General features: G+C 54.5%; 3 protein-coding genes across 3 annotated transcripts; 2 read left to right on the top strand and 1 right to left on the bottom strand.

Moving 5' to 3' along the window:
• Positions 1-212: 212 nt before the first annotated feature.
• Positions 213-2,145, bottom strand: TAFA3 (TAFA chemokine like family member 3). The gene is made up of 3 exons (XM_063105812.1): positions 2,031-2,145; positions 1,248-1,397; positions 213-415 (listed from the first exon to the last, which is right to left on the bottom strand). Exons 1-3 carry the CDS (start codon positions 2,143-2,145, stop codon positions 213-215), a joined length of 468 nt encoding a protein of 155 aa, XP_062961882.1.
• A 5,446-nt stretch (positions 2,146-7,591) lies between these two features.
• On the top strand, positions 7,592-12,849 carry PPM1J (protein phosphatase, Mg2+/Mn2+ dependent 1J). Its single transcript, XM_063106720.1, has 10 exons — positions 7,592-7,917; positions 9,253-9,367; positions 9,868-10,155; positions 10,446-10,558; positions 10,839-10,923; positions 11,517-11,635; positions 11,840-11,903; positions 12,058-12,165; positions 12,306-12,457; positions 12,606-12,849. The coding sequence occupies exons 1-10, from the start codon at positions 7,592-7,594 to the stop codon at positions 12,751-12,753; spliced, it is 1,518 nt and encodes a 505-aa protein (XP_062962790.1). The 3' UTR covers positions 12,754-12,849.
• Positions 12,850-15,150: 2,301 nt separating this feature from the next.
• On the top strand, positions 15,151-21,703 carry RHOC (ras homolog family member C). Its single transcript, XM_063105009.1, has 5 exons — positions 15,151-15,452; positions 19,002-19,159; positions 19,701-19,821; positions 20,131-20,261; positions 21,080-21,703. Exons 2-5 carry the CDS (start codon positions 19,004-19,006, stop codon positions 21,251-21,253), a joined length of 582 nt encoding a protein of 193 aa, XP_062961079.1. The 5' UTR covers positions 15,151-15,452; positions 19,002-19,003; the 3' UTR covers positions 21,254-21,703.
• The last annotated feature ends 328 nt before the right edge of the window (positions 21,704-22,031 follow it).

Raw genomic sequence — 22,031 nt, 5'->3', positions numbered from 1 at the left:
CTCTCTCTACTCCACCATTTTTCCAATGTGATACCTTGCTGTCACTGTTGCCACCACCAAAGCCTTCACCAGCTGTGTTCCCTGGACTTTGGATTTCCCAGCCTCAGAAACTGTAAGCAATAAATTTTGTTTTCTTATAAATCACCCAGTTCCATAGTATTTTGTTATAAGCAACAGAAATGGACTAATACAGACACTGACATCCTAGACCCCTAGAGTTCCTGTGCCCCCTTTTCTATCCCAGGTGAACGCAGAAGAGGAGGGGTGAAATGAGGTGTCCACCTGGATACCTTGGTGGTTTTGACTTTGTGTCCACTGCTGCAGCTCCATCCTGACAGATCCGGGAGCACCTTACACTCCTCCCCCGGCAGGCAGGGCTCCATCTGACACCACCACCTCTGCAGGACGATGGAGGCTGTGGGAACAGGAGGCAGAAGCATAGCTCTAAGCTCTCTACGAGCTTAGCAGGCAGCCAAGAGAAGGTCTGCAAATAAGGTGCATATTTCCACACCCCTGGCTTTGAGCCCTGCATTTCTCTTGTCTTTGCCCCACTCCAGGCTGCCCAGAGAAGTAGTACTCAGGCTGAAGCCCGGGGACAAAACCCTATCAACTTTAAACCCACTGATCCTTGCATCTCACCAGATAGTGAGAAATGAAGGCAGGTGAAGTGGTCCCTAAGGCAGGCATGTCACTAGCAGAGAGGCACAATCTTCATCACATTCCCTTAGTGTGTGTGAGTGAGTGTGTGAGCTGCTTGGAGGGGTCTACAGACTGGGAGTGCACAGCTGGCATCTGTGTGAGCACAGTGGGCATGTTGATAGGGGTGCCATGTGAGCATGAGAACACCAGCGTGGGTCGGGGACAGGGAGTGGTGTGAAGCAATTCACATGTCCCCGTGAGGCGAGGGTAAAGGCAGGGCTGAGAATGACAGGAGGCATGTGGAAGATGCCGGGAAAGGAGCAGTAGGTGCAAGAGCCATGTCTGGAGGAGCAAGTGAGGGAATGCAGGTGCCAGGCAGTGGGTGCGGGTGTGGGAGGGGCTGCACATAACGAGAGCTTACCTTATCTATCACTTGGGGATGGTCACATCTGCCCTCCGCCCCCAAGCGTGCCCCACCATTTAAGACTCAGATCACGAAAGCCCTGAGATGGGTATGAAATTGTATCCCCAGCATATGGTGAGACCTGGACAGACCACCTTATGGCTCTGCTCAGGGCCTCCCCGCCGGGTCCTGGCCCCTCACTCACCGTCCACGCAGGAGGGCTTGGCCCGCGTGGTGCCAGCCACCTGGCCAGAAAAGCAGGAGCATTTGACAGTCTGAGAACGCTCCTCAATGCGGTTCCGGTTGCAGCAGCGGTGAGCAGCAATCACCTCGCAAGTGCCCTGCTTCATGAGGACTGGAAGGGCCAGCACAAGATCAGGCCCCCTCTCAGGCCCCCACCCTGCACGTTCCTACCCACCCTGGTTGTCCTGGAACCCCTCCTCTCTGCTTGGGGGAGGGCCATTCAAGTGATTTCCAATGGCAGGGGAGGAGGGAGTGGATGAAATCTTCCTGTTCTGCCTTCCTCCCCAGTGAGGCCACAGTCATCACCCTTTGGCAGAGCCGGCCCTTGCACAGAAGAAAGATGGAGTCCCACACCAGCCCCCACCTCCCCAGCTTCCTCAGGGTGAGGGCAAGGGCCCCAGGGCTTACAATGCGTGGGGAGGATCATCCGCTTACACGGGCTTTAGCCATCCCAGAAGGAAAACCACAGAATTAGGCCAGGAGGCTAGACTTAAGCTCCGGCCTGAGGGCCTCTCTTCCTGCAGAACACCTTCCAGCCAGGAAGGGAGGTGAGCAATGGGTCTGCCCAGGCCTTCTCGTCTCTGGGACAGTAGAGGTGGGCAGAGTTTCCTGGGTGAACAACATAGGAGGAGCCAAAAACCCTGGAATCTGTGGATTTTACTCCACCTAGGAGATCTGCCTGCTGTGTAACAGGGTAGGGTGTCCTGGGAAACCCCCTCCTCAGGCCCTGCCAACTCCCCCAAACCTGTCGTAGTAGGAGGCTGCAAGGAAGCTGAGGCCAAGAGGGTCCACAACCAGGCCAGGCACAGTACCAACAGCCAGCCACCTGTGCTCCGGTTCTGCGCAGCCCTCTCACTCATCCTGTGGACAGAAGCGCACACCCAGATTGGCTCCAGGCAGGAGCTCACCTGGTGCCCAGCCCCAGCACCTTCTCTGTGCCACACACTCTGGGAGGTACAAGGATGGTGGGATGTGTACCCAGGGAGCTTTCAGCCTGGCACAAAACCACCATAGGAAGTGATGAGTGCTACAGTGGCCTGAGCAGGAAGGGAGAGCCTGTGGAGGAGATGGCACTTAAGAGGGGGCCTTGGAGGATGAATTGGATATGGTCCCATGGAGTGCTGTGACATAGGAGTAACAATAATTCTGTCTCCTACTTTTTGAGCACTTGACCAAGCTCTTCACATGGATACTCTTGAATCCTTCACGAGTGTCCTACAAAGCAGGATTATGATTACGGATGAGCAAACCAAAGCTCAAAAAGCCTGGACACAGCCTAAACAACCATCAGTAAAGAACTGGCTAAATATGTTGTAGAGAACATGTACAAATGCAGTCCCATTCAGACAGCTGTAAAAAAAACAACGGGGAAATGCTTTGTGTACTGATGCATGCAATCATCTCCAATGATAAAAAACCGTAAAGGAGAAAAAAGCTAAGTGTAGGGTGGTGTGTACAAAATGTGTAAAAGGGAGGGATTATCTCTGTTGCTCAAATATGCATAAACTAGCACTGGAAAATGTACCACAAAACCCCTAATAACATTGTTTGCCACCAAGAAGGGAAATTGGTTGGCTGGGAGATGAAGGTAGAAGGAAGACTTATTTTTCTCCTGATTTCTTTTTTACTTTTTCAGTTTCAAACCATGGAAATACAGCAGCAATTCAACTTAAACAAAATTTAAATTTAAAAAGGAAAAAATGAAATGGAGGCTAATAGAAGTCAAACGACTTGCCCAAGGCCTGGCAGTATATGGAAGAGTCCAGAGCCCAGAGGCCTGCACTATGCCTGATGCATTGCCTGCTGCACCGCCTTGCTTCTCCTCTCTTCCCCTTTCCTTCTCCTCCTCCATCCTTGATGGTTTGGGCCTCCCAAATCTATCCCAGAAGGTGGGCTAGAAATGGTGGGAATCACAGGGAAGCAGAGGCACAGAACAGCTGAGAGCTGCCCCACGGGGCCACAGGGCTGCTAGCTCAGGGGTGGGCCTGGACCACTGCCTCTGCTGCTCTGCTAGCCCCTTGGTCACAGCCGGGCTCCCTCAGTGCCAGCACAGTTCTGGGAATACCACCCACACCAAATGCCAGGACCCAGCTGCTCCCTGGGATATGGTGCTTGAGCTCTGTCCACCCTCCTCTCCATCTTCAACTGTCTCCTCACTCACCTTTTTTAGACCTTTCAACTTCTGTCTGTTCATCTAGTGGCCTCAGACTCACTCCACCTAAACAAGTAGGGAAGATTCTTGGAGGGCTGCAAAGAACAGAGGGAGCTCTTGGCCCCGCAGGGGTGAAGGGGGACCTGGGAGAGGACATGGGGGTAGACTGGGCACTGAAATAGAGCCCAATTCCAAAGCTGTTCCCAGGTGCCAGGGCAGGCGACAGAGTCTCTCCCTCTGCACTGGGAATTTGCTGGGGCCCCGCAGACTCTGAGAACATGTAGGGTGGTGAGCCTGAGAAGAGTGGCCTGAGGGAGTTTCTGTGTCCCAGGAACGAAGCAGGGGTGGTGGTAGGGAGGTGTCTAAGAATCAGTACTGTCACCTCCCTGGTGAGGGTCAGGGAAGGAGCAGAACCTGACAGATCCCTTGCTGGAAGAGGCATCCAGGGCCCTGACTCCTCCTTGTCTCCACCTCCTGCCTCCATGGCACTGGCTTCCTGAACTCCCATGGAATGGGCTCAACTCCGCCACCCTCACCCCCATTCCCACTCCAGAGGGCCAGAATGGGCTTCTACAGGTCACTGAGCCTCAGAGGCCACAGCCCGCAACAGCTTTTCCATTTCTCCTTAAGGACCTCTCCTCCCTCAGCCTCAAGGGGGGGTGGAACTGAAACACAGGATGGTGGGGCCCACCCAGGAAGGCCAGAGCACCCTGTGTCCTAGCTCCCGGGATCGAGAGAAAGCCAAGAGGGGCTGTGTGGGCAGGTGGAGAAAGTGGCGCTGATACCCGAGGGATGGGTGTGCTCCCTGGGCAAAGAGCTTCCCACTCTTCCTGATGCCCCTCTTTTCTGAGAAGGTATCTCCTCTCCCTGCTCCCACTGGGAACCCTCATTTTCAACATTACAACCGCATTAAACTGTCTTCTCTCGGGTGATCCTATTTCTCTCTGAGTGCCACACCCTCTAATGAACTCACCCATCTCACCCATGAACCCCAAGGCCCCCAAAACGGAGGTGTTGGGGGTGGGGAAGGATTTGGGCCAGGATCTCTGGCATTCTGTTCCCTCCCTCAGAGAGAGCTGGAGAAAGAAGCATCTTGGATTTCTTCTTCAGCTTTCACGTTCCTGCCTCAGCTTTCTAGCCTGTTTTCCCCAAACCCCAGTCCAAGCTATGTTGAGGCTGAGTGGGTGGCCCGCACACCAGCAAGGGGCTGAGGATGTGAACCGCGAGAACCTTCAAGCTTCCCCCACCTCCTCCATCCCCCTTCCCCCAGCACCCACTCTGTCTTCCAAATTCTGAGCCCCCACACCTAGGACCTACCTGCCCCACGGCAGTGCCCACTGGTTCGACCTGCTACCCTGAGGTCCTCTGAGCCTCTGAGCCTGAGACCAAGACCCCGAAAGGTAGACTCCAGGCGGGAGCTGCCAGCTCGGGTGCTGTCTTGTCCGGAGCCCTGTCCCCCTCACCAAGTTGCTGCGCCCCCGGGACGGCGGGGCTCCACCGGCAATGGCGGGCCCGCTTCTGGGCACGGGGGAGCTCAGGGCCCGACCCCGCCAGCTCTTGCAGAGCTCAGGCGGGTTTCTTCCAAGGCTTCCGCCGGCAGCCGGGGAATGCGCCACCGCCGCCGCCTCCTGCTCGCCCGGGGCTGCCCCTGCTTCTCCAGCCCCGCGCGGGCGCTGCCGCCTCCTTCGGGACAGCGCGGGGCGCTCGGCCCGGCACGCCCAGGACGCAGCGGCCCCTGGTGGCTGAGGGCAAGAGGAGGGAAGGGAGGACATCCTCCTCCGCAGGTTCCGTCCGCCTGGTCATCTCCCTGGTGCAGGCCAGAGTACCTCCGAGGAAATCCTTCAAACCCCTGAAGGTCTGGTGGCACCTAGTACTGTGGCTCGTGGGAGGTGGGAGACCGGGGGAGGTGGCTGGCCTGGGAGTGAAGAGCGATTGCCCAGACCCTCATGGTTTTTTGAACTTTGAAGATTCTAGAACGGCACTGTCCAATACAGTAGCCACTAGCTGCATGTTGTTATTTAAGTTAAACCTAAATTAATTACATGAAATTTAAAATTCAGTTCCTCATTATCACTTACCATATGCTAAGGGCTCAATAGCCACATGAAGCTCACGACTAACTAACTGGACAGAGCAGATACAGAACATTCCCATTGCACAAAGTTCTGTTGCACAACACTCTTCTAGATTATTATTCAGGAGGCTATAGTAAATATCTCTACCCCAGGAGTGGTGCCCTCAGGGAAAGGGAGTAGGAGGGGTGAGGGGCCCCAGGCAGGAGGGCTAAAACAGGCTGGCTAATGGTCCCTGTGTGAATACCAACTTGGAAAACAAACTCTGAGATCCAAATTCTTCATCAGAAAAATTGTAATATAATTGCAATTGTATAATTCTTTACAGGGTTATATTGTGGATGTGAAACTATTAGGTAAATGGGAGGGAGAGGTGTTCTATGAATTTGTGTCTTAATGAAAGGGACACTCCTTTTTATTTAAGGGGGCTTTGGGGTTGGCATAATGTAGAGACAAGAGGCAAGAAACCTAGTACTAGGCCCTGAGCCACTGCATGTGGCCTGGGATAAAGGAGCGTGTCTTGAGGCTGTCCAGTCCCCCTCGCTGATTCAGGCCTCACGTTCTCCCAAGTTTGCTTCTTTCCACTCCACCCCCCTTTCCCTCTCACTTTCTGCTGCCTCAGGGATGAGTAGAAGTGATAACTTTCTCACCAGGGTTGGGCAGTCTGAAGACACAGGAGGTTTGATGGCACCAGGAATAGGAGGTGAGAGGTTCAGAGAGAGTAGTCCTTAGGATTTGGGTATGGCTGGGAGGCTGTTCTGGAGCCTAAGGGAGCCGTGGACTTCCCTGCTAAACAGCTGGTGCTAGAGCTGGGGGGAGGTCTCTGGGCCCTGGCTCTGTGGCCCACTTGCAGCCACACCATGGTGGATGCTGTGAAGAGAGGGAATAGGAGCTGTGTGACACCGAGAAGAGGTAAATAAACTGTCCCCAAAACACTGAATAATAAAAATAACCAGGAATTATATTTTTTCCCTCTGTTTTTGGCTTGCTACTGCTGTTATGCCTTTTATCTGATAGTTGGTTCCAGTTTTCTCAGACAGGAGGGAAACACTCATATGTAACCTGTTCTTTGTCCCTGCCTGCCTTTGCTGCTCTATGTGCCTTTGAGTCTGATTTTTTGTTGTTGTTGTTTTCTCATGTGACTTCTTTTTCTCTGGCTCTCTCTGCCCAAAGCTCAGGCATAATATTAGCAAGTCTACAAACCTGAATGACCATTGTGGGATTTTTACTTGGAAGCTGCCAGGAAAGCCACCCCTCCTTGGGACACAGTTTAGCCTGGGGAACAGGAGGGGACATGGTCAGGAAGTACCCTCTGACAGAGACCAGAGGTGGAGTCCCAACCACGAACTGGGTGCCAGTGGTACCTGAAAGCTCTCATTAGGACCAACTAGCACTAGGGCCACAAGGCCCTTGCACCCATTTGTACCGTGGGTGGGTTGGTGGTGTCCTGGAGATCTAGTGATCAACCCTCTGATACCAGCTTTAGGGACAGAGCTCAGGTCAATACCACCCTCTCCAAGAGGGGAGAAGGCAGAAAGAAGAGGCAACCCACCAGGGGCTGGGCCCCGTCCTAGTCTTCCATCGAACAGACTTTTCCTCCTCTTGGGCAAACATTTAGCCTGGCCTCTGTCTCCCCCTGGAGGGAGCCACAGAGCTTACTCAGCATCCCCGGACTGCTCACAGCCTCTGCCCCAGGAGGAGGAGGGTGGGAGGGGAGGAGCTCCCACTCCTCTCTCTGCCATTCATCTCCTTCTTAACCCTTCCTCCCTGATGTGGAGAAATCAGCTTCTTAAGACAGAAGCGGGCTTGGTCGTCAAGAGGTTGACATGGGTGTGAATTTCTCACTGCCTGTGTGACCTCTTGGAGCAACCCGTGTAAATGACAGGAACGTCCAGTCCTGTCTCATCCGTAAAATGAGTAGCATAAAATCCACCCTGAGGGGTTGGTGTGAGGTATAGATGTCCTAACGTATGGAACGTGCTGTGTAGAGGGCAGGCAGCAGCGAGCACCGCCCACCCCGGGCCGAGGGGCGGAGCCAGCTCGGGGGCGGGGCCACGGCCGAGGGCGGGGCAGGGAGGCAGCATGTTAAGCCGGGTGCGCTCGGCAGTGGCGCACCTGGTGAGCTCCGGGGGCGCACCGACCCCGCGCCCCAAATCCCCGGACCTATCCAACGCGACATCGGCGCCGCCCGCCGCCGCTCCAGAAACGCCCAGGAGCCCTCCGACGAAGGCTGGGAGCGGGAGCGGGACGCTCGCGAAGACTGTAGAGGCTCGGGCGAGCTTCTCTAGACCGACCTTTCTGCAGCTGAGCCCCGGGGGGCTGCGACGCGCGGACGACCACTCGGGACGGGCTGTGCAAAGCCCGCCGGACACGGGCCGCCGCCTGCCCTGGAGCACGGGCTACGCCGAGTGAGCGTCCCCGGGGCACCCAAACCAGGATGGGACTCCCACCCGCTCCCCAGCTCGGCATCCTAGTCGCTGGGATGCGTCCCCCACGCCGCGCTCGGTGCCAAGAGCTCCCTTTCCGCAGGACCTTTGCTATCCTCTGGGCTTCGGGCCGCACCCCCTCCCAGCCCTCTCTCCAGTCGGGTGCAGCCCGAATCACCTTTTCCAGGACCTTTCAGCTCATTGACGACCCTCACCCACGCCGCCTCAGGACCCCGGTCCCTCCCAGAGCCCGGAGGGCCCCGCGGGGGATGAGTTGGCCAGTGCTCTCAGTCGCGGCCCGGCAGTTTAAGGCTAAGGGAGGAGGGGTTTCAAGAAGAAGCGGGGTTCATTCCAGTAGGGGGGACGGCGGTTGGGAAGACTCACTCGCCGGCTTCCCGGCCCCGGCGCCCCCGTTCCCTGTCCCTCTTACCGTTCCCTTCCCCCTCCACACCCAGAAATAGCCGGCGACACCAGGAGGCCTCCGGCTTCTCCAGGGGAGGGGGAGGGGGCCTCCTGAGGCAGCAGGAGGGTCCCTTTTGGACTCCCCGCGGCCGGCCGACTCGCGCTGGCCGGGCAAGGAAGCGGGCCCCTCAGCCGGAGCGGCCGGAGCAGCTGGCTTGCTTCCAGGCTGAGTGTATTTTTAATGCATTTGCCGGGAAAGCGGAGCATCAAGGGAGATGGGGGTGCTTGGGTTGTTGAGGGAGGTGGCGGGGGGACCCGTGCCCCCCCCCGCCCGCCACCTCCTTTCGCTTCCTATGTGGGAGGAGTTTGTGGTCATATGGCTTCTGTCCAGTCCAGGTGGGCCTCCACTCCTGCTCTATTTCAATTCCTCTTTCCTGATCTGGGCGGGAGCGCTTCCTTACTGCCAAAGCAGCAGAAACTTTCTTTCGCTGAATGGTTTTTACAGATAAGAGTGGGTTTTCCCATGGGGGTGGGGTGCTGGGGATAAGGCACTGGGAGAGTTGATGGGTTGGGGGTAGGATGCAGGATCTTGGCTAGTCAGGAAGTAAAACTTCCTGCCGGCATCTAACGCCTACCTCAGCAGCACCACTAGGGATGCCACCTTTGCCAGGGATAGGGGAACTGAGGCAGGCAGGTGCTGCAGCCGGCTTTCCTATGAGGTGGTAGGGCCTGCTGCCCAGACAGTACTCCTTGCACCTTGCCCGCCCTCCCTTCTCCTCCCTCTGGCCTGAATCCCAGGCGGCTGTGACCTTTCTTAGCTTGGCCAGCAGGCAGGAGAGGGTGTATGTCTAAGGTGGGGGTTATTCCAGGTCCTGGTCTGGTAGCCAACCTGATGTGATCACTCTGGCCTGGCAGGGTCATCAATGCCGGTAAGAGCCGACACAATGAGGACCAAGCTTGCTGTGAAGTGGTGTATGTGGAAGGTCGGAGAAGTGTTACAGGGGCACCTAGGGAGCCTAGCCGAGGCCAGGTAAGCCCCCAGCCCCTTTCCTAGCCTCCAGAGACAGAGTGACACTTCTCCCCAGGGATTCCAGGCATCTGGTTTTAAATCTGAGACATGTGAAAGACCTGCCTCCTAACTCACTGGCTTTCTGCCTTCTGACACAGAACCCTTACCTGGCACTGCTCAGTTAGATTCTACCGTGTCAGTATGAATGTTTACTTTTCCACTTAAAGTATAGATACCCACGTATTTATGGATGATTTGGTTAATTACCAGTGCTGATTTTTTGTATCTTTTATTCTCTGAGTTTGGCTTTTTTGAGGCTTTCTCTTGACACACATCGAAGGTCCTACGTCAATAAGTGAATAAATCTCAGTTCCTTTTAATACCAAGCTGATTTCTCTCTGATGTTTATATGGATGCCCAGAGTCTTGTTAGTCTCCCTGCTTAAGACACACACACACACACACACACACACACACTCACACACACTCACACACACTCACCTCCAACTTTTCCTCCCCCAGGGACTCTGCTTCTACTACTGGGGCCTATTTGATGGGCATGCAGGGGGCGGAGCTGCTGAAATGGCCTCACGGCTCCTCCATCGCCACATTCGTGAGCAGCTAAAGGACCTGGTAGAGATACTTCAGGACCCCTCACCACCTCCCCTCTGCCTCCCGTCCACCCCTGGGAGCCCAAGTGCCTCCGATCCTTCTCACTTGGTTTGTCCTCAGTCTTGCTGGTCTTCGCAGAAGGAAGTGACCCATGAGAGCCTGGTAGTGGGGGCCATTGAGAATGCCTTCCAGGTCATGGTGAGTGGGTAGCCTGGGCCAGGTGCCTTCTAGACAAACACTCTGATTAACTCTGTGTGGGAGTCAGGTGGCCTGAGGAGGTGACCCTGACAACCCACAACACCTTTGAGAGCCTGAGCAGAGCTTGGTTCAGAGGGGAGGGAGAAGGAGCAGTTCCACCCATGTCTTTCCTCCTCTCCAGTGTGGCCTAGCTGGGCCAGTTGATATCTGCAAGTGGAAGTGGGAGGGTGGCTAGGTGCCTGAAACCTCTTCTTCTTCCACTCCGCCTTTACCCCTTCCCTATGAGGCAGGATGAGCAGATGGCTCGGGAGCGGCGTGGCCACCAAGTGGAGGGGGGCTGCTGTGCACTGGTTGTGGTCTACCTGCTAGGCAAGGTGTATGTGGCCAATGCAGGCGACAGCAGGTATGGGGGAGGGGGGATTTGAAAGTGGCCTGTGGGGGCCACACTGTCTGGGATGGATGAACAGAAGAGAATGAGGCAGTGGGGGCTAAAAATCAGACTGGAGGGGGGTCAGAAGGAATCATAAACATAAGGAAAGGCCTGAAATATCCATGAGGGGAAGAAAGATGGGGGTCTGGGTGAGGCATCCTAAGGGTCATTATGGGAAGGGCCTGGCCTTTCTGGAATTCTCCATGAGGGGGCTGAGGAAAGCCAGACTCAAATCATTTCTTTTTCTGGGCAGGGCCATCATTGTCCGGAATGGTGAAATCATTCCAATGTCCCGGGAGTTTACCCCAGAGACCGAGCGCCAGCGTCTTCAGCTGCTTGTAAGTGGGAACCAAACTGCCTACTTCCATAATTTGTTGGGTCTTGTGCCTCTACACCGTATCTGCTTGAGAACTCTCACACCCTCACTCCCCCACCACACACACAGAAATCTTACTGGCTTACTGGGAGCTTATGGGAAAGCAGCTGTGTGGACTATGGAGTGCAGGGCTGGGCTGGTGGGAAGATGCAGCAGGAAGGAGCCTGGGCTGGTCCTGTACTCCCACTCCTCCCCCCCACCAAGGAAGTAGAGTCAGAGGTGGGAAAGGGAACAATAAAGGTCCCTGAAAGGCAGTATGCTTAGTGGTTTACCACATGGGCTCTGGAGTTGGGCTGCCTGGGGTTAATTTGCGTACTTTGCTAATTGCATGATCTTTGACAATTCCCTTAACCTCTCTGCACATCAGTAGTTCCTGCCTTAGGGAAGGTTGTTGTGAGGAGTAAGTGAGTTACTATATGTTAACATTTAGAAAGTGTGGCACATGGTAAACTCTATGTAAGAGTCTGCTACAATTAACATAGTCTGTATACCAGGGTGTGCTGTGAACATAATGCACCCTGGCCCTCTGCTCTGTCTGGCCATTCCCAACCCCAGGGCTTCCTGAAACCAGAGCTGCTGGGCAGTGAATTCACCCACCTTGAGTTCCCCCGCAGAGTTCTGCCCAAGGAGCTGGGGCAGAGGATGCTGTACCGGGACCAGAACATGACTGGCTGGTAACTCTTCCCTCCGAGCTGGGGCCTGTTCCCATGGCAACGCAACCAGTCCCTTGCCAGCAGCAGGGTGGAAGCTGGAGGCTGGGCCAGGCTGGTAGTTGGGGGGATGTGGCCCTTCTAAGGGGTTTGTGTAAAGGTGTGTGGCTCCTAGGGGAGAGGGGCTCTGATGCCTGGGTGATGCCTCCTCTACTCCCCCTTCTTCAGGGCCTACAAAAAGATCGAGCTGGAGGATCTCAGGTTTCCTCTGGTCTGTGGGGAGGGCAAAAAGGTAAACTCCATGGTAGAGGTGAGAGAGGGCAGGAGGACCCACCACAACTTGTCTAGGGAGGTGGAGGTTCTCTGAGGGTAGGGGTGGGACAGGGGACTACGGTTTCAGAGTCTGGGAGAAGACTATGGCAGTACCCCCTCCTCATTTCTTTCAGGCTCGGGTGATGGCCACCATTGGGGTGACCCGGGGCTTGGGAGACCACAGCCTTAAAGTCTGCAGTTCCACGCTGCCCATCAAGCCCTTCCTCTCCTGCTTCCCTGAGGTGAGCCATATGGGGTTTTCCTTAACCACACCTTACCTCCTCTGGAGGTCTCAGGCTGGCTTTCATCCAGAGTCCCTTTACACCCCGATTCCTGTGTACCAACTCCACACCTCAGACCTCTCCACCCTCTTTCCCGCCAGGTACGAGTATATGACCTGACACAGTATGAGCACTGCCCGGATGATGTACTAGTCCTGGGAACAGATGGCCTGTGGGATGTCACCAATGACTGTGAGGTAGCTGCCACTGTGGACAGGGTGCTGTCGGCCTATGAGCCCAATGACCCTAGCAGGTAGGGGTTGCATGGCATGGTTGTGAGGGGAAGGCACTGGTGAAGGAAGGGCAAAGGGAAGCAGTGCTTGGGGACACACATGTGGACCTTTGTATCTATCTTACCATGTACATGTTGCTACATGAATATGCATGTGTGCTTCTGGCAGGTATACAGCTCTGGCCCAAGCCCTGGTCCTGGGGGCCCGGGGCACCCCCCGGGACCGTGGCTGGCGTCTCCCCAACAACAAGCTGGGTTCCGGGGATGACATCTCGGTCTTCGTCATCCCTCTGGGAGGGCCAGGCAGTTACTCCTGAGGGGCTCAGCCCCATCCCTCCTACCACCATCTCAGCCTCTCCATACTTATCTCTCGCCCAGCCCAAATTCTGAAGTTGTCTCCCTGACCCTTCTTTAGTGACAGTTTAACTGAAAAAGGGATGTCAGCTAGATCCAGAATTATAGCTATTGGCAAATAAACCAGGTGGATAAAGATGTGTGTCTTTATTTGCTTTGACTAGAAACTGGGAGGTAAAGAAAAGCTCTGTGGGGTGGTGGAAAAAAACCCAGGACAGTCGTAAAACTAATATTCCCCAGGTTCTTTCTCCCACCCTCCACTCTTCCCACACACTCATCATGAAAGTTCTTATCCACTTCTGTGGCTTCATCCATCTGCTGATACCTTCCAGGTCAGTGTTCCCAGCCCAGACCTTTCCTGAGCTTTAGATCCACACATCCCAGTTTTCTCCTGGGCATCTCCTAGATAGCCTACTGGCACTTCAGCTCAGCATACCTCAAATGGAATTCACCATTTCCCCCCATAAACATGTTGCTTCTCCTGATTCATCCTTCCAATGGTCACCAGCTCAGATTCTCAAGTTAGAGATCCTGGAGTCGATCATCCTTGGTTATCATTTCTTCCTCATCAAGCTAATCAATCACTATGTATTGTTGATTATATATTTTTTTAAAAGTTTCATATTTGTCCATTTATCACCACTGTCACTACCTTAGTTCTTTGCTACATTGGCCTCGTAACTCCTCTCCTAAATGATCGCAACTCATCTTCTAACTATGTTTCCAGGCCACTCCCCTGCTTCCCGCTAATGTACTAGGACAGAGTAGCCAAGGTGACCTTTCCACGATGTGAATTCTAGTTGGTTATTCCTAGAGAGAACACTTCAAGGGCTCCTTGCTGCACCTAGAACAAAATTGACATTCAACTTCAGAGCGTGGCATAGGACGACCTTCATGATCTGCCTGCGGCTTTCTCTAGCCTCATCTTCCACCCCCTTCCTCCCTACCCACAAGGTGCCCATAACTCTGTGGGCCTGTAGTAGCCCCAATTTAATAATTAAAATCTACACATCACCTTATCTTGAACTCTCCACCTGTTCTTCAGGGTGGGGTATCCCACAGCCCATGTATGCCCCCATGACAGCAATTCCTCCTATATCATACCTTGTTTATATCAGGAGTCAGTAGGGAGCAGTATTTAAGAGCAGGGGCTCTAGAATCCAGCTGTTTGGGTTCCAGTGCCAGACCCAACACTAGCTCTAACCTCTCTCTGAGCCTCAATTTGGTTCTCAGTGAAATAGAGATAATAACAGTACTACCTCATAAGGATGTTGTAAGGACTAAAGTAGTTAACGTATATGGCCAGGTCCATGTAATAAGGGTTCAATAAATGTTAGCTATCTTGAAGTTGTCTGTATTCCTCATTTAGAGTGTAAGTTGTTGGAAGGCAGAAATTGATCTCCAGCACATAGTCTGTTCATTGAGTGAATTAAGAGACCTGGGGATCAAGCGACCCTGGATCTCACTTTGCTCATTTATCAAGTATGTAGGTTGAACTTCAGATCTTCAAAATCTGTATGACTTCTAACATTCATTCATTCAGCAAGTATTTGTTGAAAACCTATTCGTGCCACACAGTGCTAGACAGTGGGGAAAGGAAAAGTTGGAGGAGCATGAGACGCAGTAGGGAGAAGCACCAGCTTTGGATCCACACTGGCCTGTCTGAATTCTTGCTCTGCCACTTAGAAATCACAAACATTTGCGCAAGCCACTTGATTTCTCTGGGCCTCCGGTTCCTTACAGACAAAAGGGGATGGGTATACTTACTCCAGAGATCAGTGATGAGCTATGTAGTGAGAGTGTGCTGAGCACAAGCCAATAAAATGTCGGTAGACTTCCTCATTCTGCATCCATCCATCCACCTTTCCGGCCGCCTTACACATGTAAGTAAAATGCCCTATGCACCAAGCCGGACGAAATGTCCCTAACGGCACAGAAATAATACAATAGGCGTTGGAACTGCATTCCCAGCTGGGGATCCGGCAGCATTTCCGGGAGAGCCCTTTGACGAGTAGGTAGGAATTGGACTCATGGAAATTCCAGGGAGGGAATTGCGAGGTGGAATGGAGGTCTGGGTCTCAAAGGTTCTGAAAGGTTTTAAAGGTTGGGCTCCACTTGCTCCGCAATGATTCTCGGAGCGGAGGGTGGGGTGGGCATCTTCTGCACCCGCCCTGCCCCCTCGGGCGCCCCGGGGGCCGCCCTTTCCCAGTCCCGCCTCCTGCTAGGTCCCAGCCGGGGCAGGAGAGGGTGGCTGGTTGGCCACAGGAGGGCAGCAGCGGCCCTTCCTGACCCCACCCAGAGCGCCTCTCAACTTTCCCGACGCCGGTCCGCCCCTCAGGGCTGGAAGGCGGGGCAGAGGCTGGGTCCTCGAGGGGTCCCGCCTGCTACTCATTCCCCCTCCTCCGCAGTCCAGGCGTCTCCCGGTGACTCTTCCCCACCCTAGGATCCCGCGTCCCCGACCCCCGGCCCGCGGCCGCGACGACCCACAGCGGCCCTGGGTTAGGGACAGGGGCGGGCCGAGCCGAGGGCCGCCCCCGGGCCGACCCATCCTCTGCCGGGCCCGCCCCTCCCGCCGCGGCGCTGGAGGAGGGCGGGGCGGGGCCCCTCGGGTCAGTCTCAGCCTCGGGCACTGTCCGCGCAACTGGAGGCGGCGGAGCGGAAGGTACCTTGGGCCAGGGCTGGGGGCGGCGGGGCATCCGGGGAACTCTTCCTCGGGAGAGCACTTTTCCCCCTCGCTCGGAGCGCGGCCGGGGCAGGAGGCTCTGGCCCAAGCGTGGGCCGCCTTCGCTCCCGGTGATCTGCGTCCCGGCTCTGCGGGGGTCCCGCCGGGTCGGCCCCCTCCAGGGCTGCAGCCAGGGGCCCCAGGAACTGCCGGCCAGGGGCTCTCGCCTTCGGCTTGGACCCTCGTCCCTTCCCCTCCCGGCTGCCTGGAACCTGCCCCGCCGGGCGAGGGGTCAACTTGGATCTCCACGAGGGAGCCCCAACCCAGACGCTCTAGCTCCTAGGCCGGGCGGCCAAATGCGAACCTGGAGTGGGGTGGGGTGGGGTGGAAATTCCCCCAGGCCGGGATGGTGGAATGGCGGGAATAGGGGCGGGGTGTGACCATTGGGGGCTGCCACTGCTCGGTGGAGTCCGGAAGCCGCCCTAGACTGTTCCTGGATCCTGCTTGTGGTCGGGGAAAGGGAGATCGGGAAGGATCCAGCTCGTGTCTGCGTGTGTGTGTGCGCGTGTGCATGTGTGTGCGCGCGTGTGTAAGAATCTCCCCTCTCCTGAACCAGGCTAAAAAATTAGCCCGGGGAGGTTGGGCTGGGGGACTCCAGTCCAGTCTTGTCCTCACTTGATTCTTTTTCTTTTTAATCATTTTTGTTTAAGGATATCTTAGGACTCACTTCTGATTTTAAAGTTGAGGACAAGATGTTTCCTGAATACATATTTCTTCCCTCAACCACCTCAGGGGAGGTGGGCAAGGTACAGCCTGCCTCCATGGGTCATCTGGGAAATCAAAAGAATGATTGAGGAGAGGACTGGTGTGTGTATCCACACTGTTTAGTCTCAGGGAAGGCCCCAGAAGTTTCAGGCTCCATTCCAGCTCTCTGTGGAGTTTGCTTGCCCCTCTTAGGGTCAGTGGGACAGTTCCTCTGGGGCTGCCTCTCACAGGGAACTGTTGTCCATGCCATCTTGGCCTTGGGCCTAGTGTCCCAGCCTGGCCTGGGCTGCCTGCTCTTCTGGCCCAATCAGAGCCTGGAGGAAAAGTCTTCTAATTGAAGTTGGGGCTCCATGTCACTTAAAGTATGTCCCTGATTGGAGTTCTAGCCTCTGCCTCCCACCATCTGGAGCCACCTAAACCGCCCTGCTGGGAAACGGCAGTGGCATACTCATGCCTAAGTGACTGGAATTCACCCCAGTTGTGATTGTCCCATATCAACACTACCCATTGCAGGTTGGGGCCACCCCAGCCTGTCTTTAAACAGCTGGGCCAGTTGAACTAATGGGAATGTATGGGGGCATTGGAAGAAATACTGGTGTCAGTCACCTGGGTTGAATTACCAAGGAACCCTGTTTTTGGAGGATGTTTCCATTTTTGGAAGCCATCTGCTGGCAGGGTAAATGACTTCTTGCCTACCTTTTGGGGTATCAGGGAGAGCCCCTTTTGTGGTGGGGAGAGTGTGGCCATGTACTCTGAACTCCTATAAATTCTCTCTGACTCATGTCCACTTCCCTCACATCCCAGTTTTGTGAATGTGTGTGTGGATGGGAAGGAGGCGCCACCCCGGATCCCGCTGTAAAAGAGAACTAGACTTGCTAGTATTTGCTTCCTAAAAGGCAGACCAAGGCAGGGGTGTGAGGTGGTGATGGTATGTGGGGAGTAGATTTCAGCCCAGTTTGACAGGATGTGGGACTGAGAGAAAAAGCAAGGTTTGGGCAGAGATCATGTTACCATCCCCTTCTTACTTAACTGCTCCCTGCTTGGTTGGTGCTGGGACTGGCTCTCATTTGTCTCGTCTTTTGGGGCTCCTCCCAGCCCAGGCTCTGGCCCCCTCCCCCTTCCCCCAGCCTCAACATCATCTCAGCTCCAGAGCCCGCCCTCTCTTCCTCCCAGGCTGTAGGCCTGGGAACTTGAGCTGCTGGAGGTGCACTCCCCTCCGCAGGGAAAGAGGAAGTGAGGGAAGCTGGGAAGGTGTGATGACCTGGGCAGATGCTGATGTGTTCATGTGTGTTGGGGGTGGGGAACACATGGAAACCCCAGGAAGCTGACTCCTTGTCCTGAGTCACAGGGAGGGGTGGGCAGGGCCTTTTGGTGAGCTGGACAGAGGGAGGAGGAAGGGGCCGTTCTAGAGAGTGGGTGGAGGTGATTCCCTAGTGGATTACTGTCAGTTGTTCTGCTATGGTGAATGTGTGGCTCCCTACAGTGTGGTCATTGTCCCTTGCTGGAGGGTGAGTGACCCAGTGTTGCTGCCAGGCCCAGGAGGAAGGGGGAAAGAAGGCAGACTGCCCGAATGCAAGCTGTGGGCACTGCCGGGACTGAGCCTCCTTTGTGTGACTCGGGGCTTTGGGGGGGCGGGTGGGGCAGGCAGGGCCAGGGAAGCCGGCTGGCTGCTGCCACTGTCTTCTGTCTGGGTTTCCCTGCTCTGTGCTCCTTCCCACCTTTGGGGTGATGTGTAGAAAAGGTACAGCCCTGATCCAAGTGCTGTCCCTGCCATTCACTTGCCACAACTCTGAGTACATGTCTTAACCTCACTGAGGCTTAATTTCCTAGTTTGTCAAAGTGGGAAGTGCACCATCTACCTTCCAGGTGTCTGGGGAGCAAGGGAGATAATTTTGTCAAAATGCCCAACAGAGTGCACACACCTAGAGGCCCTATAAATATTCTTTCCCTTACCCACCAACCACCTGATGATAGCTGGTTCTGCTAGTCTGTGGTCTGGGAGAAGGACTCCTCATTTGTCCTTGGCTGGGCATGACTTGTGCTGAGTGACACTCTGTTCTAGATTGGACCTTAGTGATGGTTAAACTTTATTTACTTGTTTATTAAAAAAATTTTTTTCTTTTTTGGGCGGCTGGCTGGTCAGGGATCTATGCTGTAACCAACTGAGCTAACCAGCCAGCCCTGGTTAAACTTAAACCCTGGTAACAAATGAAGTCTGACCTAAAACCCAGTATGTAAAGTAGATAAAAGCTGGCTTTTCTGGATGCGTCCCTGGTCCTTGAGCACCTCTCTAGGTGGCAAGTGGATGAAATCAAAACTCATGTTTTCTAGCTCCCAAAGGGGTTCTTTTTCGACCTCTCACTGTTTTCTTTTCTTTTTTTTCTAAAAGATGACTCATAAGGGGATCTTAACCCTTGACTTGGTGTTGTCAGCACCACGCTCTCCCAAGTGAGCTAACCGGCCATCCCTATATAGGGATCCGAACCCGTGGCCTTGGTGTTATCAGCACCACACTCTCCTGAGTGAGCCACGGGCCAGCCCTTCACTGTTGTTTTCTAACCCATCTGAGTAGACCTGTCCCTGACCCAGAGATTTGGAATTTCAAGCTGTTACCTTCACGATTAGCTCTTGGCAAGAACATACCTGAGCAAGCCCCCTTTCCTTCTTTCCCTCCCTTTGCTGGATGCCTCAGTTTCCAAGAAGGTTTTGGGGGCCCTAGAGAAGTGTTTTTGGACTTACTGGCTTTTACTCAAATCCCTACTGCCTCCTGCCTGCTGGTCACAGCCATGGCTGCAATCCGAAAGAAGCTGGTGATTGTGGGGGATGGTGCCTGTGGGAAGACCTGCCTCCTCATCGTCTTCAGCAAGGATCAGTTTCCAGAGGTCTACGTCCCTACTGTCTTTGAGAACTATATTGCAGACATTGAGGTGGATGGCAAGCAGGTAAAGGCAAAGAGCCCTTTCCCATCTGGCTTGGAACCCCTCCCTGGTCACTTAGGGACCTAATATGTCCTTCCTTACCACCCACCCACATCCTTGCTTCATTTTCCCTGCTGGAACCAGTAAGTTAGAAAGTGAAACTGCAGTCTTACAAAACCTGGATATACCTTCTGGTGTTTTACCACATAGTGGCCCTATAATGTGGACCAAGTACCTTTACCTCTGGGTTTTACCACCTCCCCTCCTCCCAGCTACAAAATGAGGATGCTAGTAAGACCTCCTCCAAAGGGTTGTTGTGAGAATTAAATAAAATGATGGTGCTCATATTAGCAACTCATATACTACCCAAAGACCAAACACATCTTAGGTTTTTAAAAAAACATTCATGTAACTTATGTTGTGTGACTGATTAATACAATGCCTGGCACATAGCTCGTGTTTAATAGATGTTCAGTGAGCCCAAAGGACTAGTGGTTCCAGAGAGGACCTCTGGGTGGTGGGGTAGGGGCCCTTGGGCTAGCTACTCACTGGCCCTGTGCGTCAGGTGGAGCTGGCTCTGTGGGACACAGCAGGGCAGGAAGACTATGATCGCCTGCGACCTCTCTCCTACCCGGACACTGATGTCATTCTGATGTGCTTCTCCATTGACAGCCCCGACAGCCTGGGTGAGGGCATTGGAGGGAGGGGGATCAAGAACGCCTTGGAATCAGCCAGAGGTAGCTCGTGCCTTGGCCTGTCATCAGCCATCTTCAGAGGCTTTGGGGTGGGAGGGTTGGGGTGGCACACTTGGGCCCTGTTGGTCTCCTTTACTGTAGTAATTCTGACCCTTGGGGAGGCTGTACTGTGAGGAGGGGGTTTGAGCTGTGAAAAGGACTGTTACACGTCTTCAGCTCTGCTGTGGGAAAAGCAGGCCCCTGGGGGGAGTTTCTAGCCTAAGCAGAGGCACTGACACTTGTTGGGACATGTCTGTGCAGAAAACATTCCTGAGAAGTGGACCCCAGAGGTGAAGCACTTCTGCCCCAACGTGCCCATTATCCTAGTGGGGAACAAGAAGGACCTGCGGCAAGATGAACATACCAGGAGAGAGCTGGCCAAGATGAAGCAGGTGGGTGGGGTTGCAGGCTGAGAAAGAAGGGAGCCTTCTCTCCAGCTGATTGTCCTGTGGTAGTGGTGATGGTGGTGTCCACCTCCTACCCCCAAGTTTCCGCACCCTGGTGAGGGAGAACCAGAAGGGGCCCTTGGTATCTGATGAGATTATCAGAGAATGAAGTGATTTGTCTAGGGTCACTTGGCATTTTCATTTATTCCTGTTTATTGTCCATTTTGTGCTTGGAATTGGGGCTATTAAGTTGAATAAGAAAATCCCTGTCTTTAGGGAGATAGCTAATGTTTCAGTTGGGGTCTGAAGGTGGTGCCATCAGAGCCCACCTGGGAAGGTGTGGGCATTGTAAGTGGGAGAAAGGCCCAAAGGGTGAGGGAGCTGGCTTATTCAGAGACCTGGTTAAGTGGCTCTCTAGCCAGTGTACTAGACTTTACTAATACACTACAGCACTAGAGTGTGTTAAAGCTGCCAGGATGTGGACAGATGTCACGTCTGCATGTTAGAAAAATTATTTTGGTAGCTGTAAAGGAAGACTGGAGACAGTGAGTGGAGGCAGGTCAGTTAGGAGGAAGTGGACACTCATTCAGGGAAGAGAAACTGGGGTGTAGGGTTGGATAGGAGAGGAGGGAATAGATTGGAGAGAATTTCGAATGTAAACATAAGTTGTGGTCCCCTGGCCTGAAAGCTGTCCAGGTTAACTGGGGCCTGAGTGCTTTGTGGGGTCAGGACTGAAGGAGGTATTTGTTCTAGTTATTGATGAGGTGGTGAGAGGTACACCTAGCCAGCAGCTTCCTTTGACTCCTCGTCTTCTGTATTCCCAGGAGCCTGTGCGGTCTGAGGAAGGCCGGGACATGGCGAACCGGATCAGTGCCTTTGGTTACCTTGAGTGCTCAGCCAAGACCAAGGAGGGGGTGCGGGAGGTATTTGAGATGGCTACACGGGCTGGCCTCCAGGTCCGTAAGAATAAACGCCGGAGGGGCTGCCCTATTCTCTGAGATCCCCAAGGCCTCCGCTACTTGCCCCCTCCCTTCACAGGGGTGCAGAAATTACCCACCCCCCAACCTCACAGTCTTAGGACTCCACGCTGAAGGCTCCCTTTTTCAGTTCCCTCCTGCCCAGGACTGCATTGTTTCCCCAGCCCCCAGGTGGTGGTGGTAGGCCTGCCCTCCTTTCCAGTCCTCTGGGAACCCAGGCCTATGCCCTGCCCTTCCAGAGCAGAGCCCCTCCCCCTGCTGCCCTGGTCCAGGGGCGGGGACTCTTGCTCTCTTTGGCCTTCCCCAGAGGATGGTCACACACCAGCACTTTATACACTTCTGGCTCACAGAATGACTGGGGTAAGGGACCTAGAGTCCCGGGCCCCTGGGTTTCTGCTTTGGGCTGGGGCCTTGTCTCTGACTGCACTTGGTGGGGGGCATGAATAAAGGCCACAGGTTCCAATGCGTGTATAGTAACTTCCTGTTTTTCTCTCCTGGTCCCCATCTTGGCTGAAAGCTTTAAGACCCATCTCTCCATTTCTAAGTTGCCTGCCAGGCTAGCCCCCGGTCTGTAAAGGCAGGGTGGAGTCTAAAAGATGAGGTCATGCCTGGCTCTGGGCCTAGGAGGCGGGTGAGGGGGAGTGGTCTGCAGCAGGGGCTAAACTTAGAAACCTGTGGGTGGCTTCCCTGCCACCTCCCACTGGGTTTCTGTCCCTGGAGGTGGGGGCTGGGTTCTTCTCAAACTGGGAGGAGATGTGGCCCTAGGTAGGGTGTGACAACCCACGCCTCTGCAGGGTCA

Source organism: Cynocephalus volans, chromosome 8 (genome assembly GCF_027409185.1).
Source record: "Cynocephalus volans isolate mCynVol1 chromosome 8, mCynVol1.pri, whole genome shotgun sequence".
Taxonomy (NCBI): Eukaryota; Metazoa; Chordata; class Mammalia; order Dermoptera; family Cynocephalidae; genus Cynocephalus; species Cynocephalus volans.
The sequence above is the reverse complement of the archived record's forward strand: the minus strand, read 5'-3'. Positions and strand labels throughout refer to the sequence as shown.

Excerpts from the sequence above, each read along its gene's own strand:
- TAFA3 (XM_063105812.1), bottom strand. The coding sequence starts at position 2,145 with ATGAGTGAGAGGGCTGCGCAGAACCGGAGCACAGGTGGCTGGCTGTTG. Across the intron at positions 1,398-2,030 it reads GCAGCCTCCTACTACGACAG|TCCTCATGAAGCAGGGCACT; the intron begins GTTTGGGGGAGT and ends TGGCCCTTCCAG. Across the intron at positions 416-1,247 it reads CAAGCCCTCCTGCGTGGACG|CCTCCATCGTCCTGCAGAGG; the intron begins GTGAGTGAGGGG and ends CTGTTCCCACAG.
- PPM1J (XM_063106720.1), top strand. The coding sequence starts at position 7,592 with ATGTTAAGCCGGGTGCGCTCGGCAGTGGCGCACCTGGTGAGCTCCGGG. Across the intron at positions 10,559-10,838 it reads GCCAATGCAGGCGACAGCAG|GGCCATCATTGTCCGGAATG; the intron begins GTATGGGGGAGG and ends TTTTCTGGGCAG. Across the intron at positions 11,636-11,839 it reads GACCAGAACATGACTGGCTG|GGCCTACAAAAAGATCGAGC; the intron begins GTAACTCTTCCC and ends CCCCTTCTTCAG.
- RHOC (XM_063105009.1), top strand. The coding sequence starts at position 19,004 with ATGGCTGCAATCCGAAAGAAGCTGGTGATTGTGGGGGATGGTGCCTGT. Across the intron at positions 19,160-19,700 it reads TTGAGGTGGATGGCAAGCAG|GTGGAGCTGGCTCTGTGGGA; the intron begins GTAAAGGCAAAG and ends CCTGTGCGTCAG. Across the intron at positions 20,262-21,079 it reads AGCTGGCCAAGATGAAGCAG|GAGCCTGTGCGGTCTGAGGA; the intron begins GTGGGTGGGGTT and ends CTGTATTCCCAG.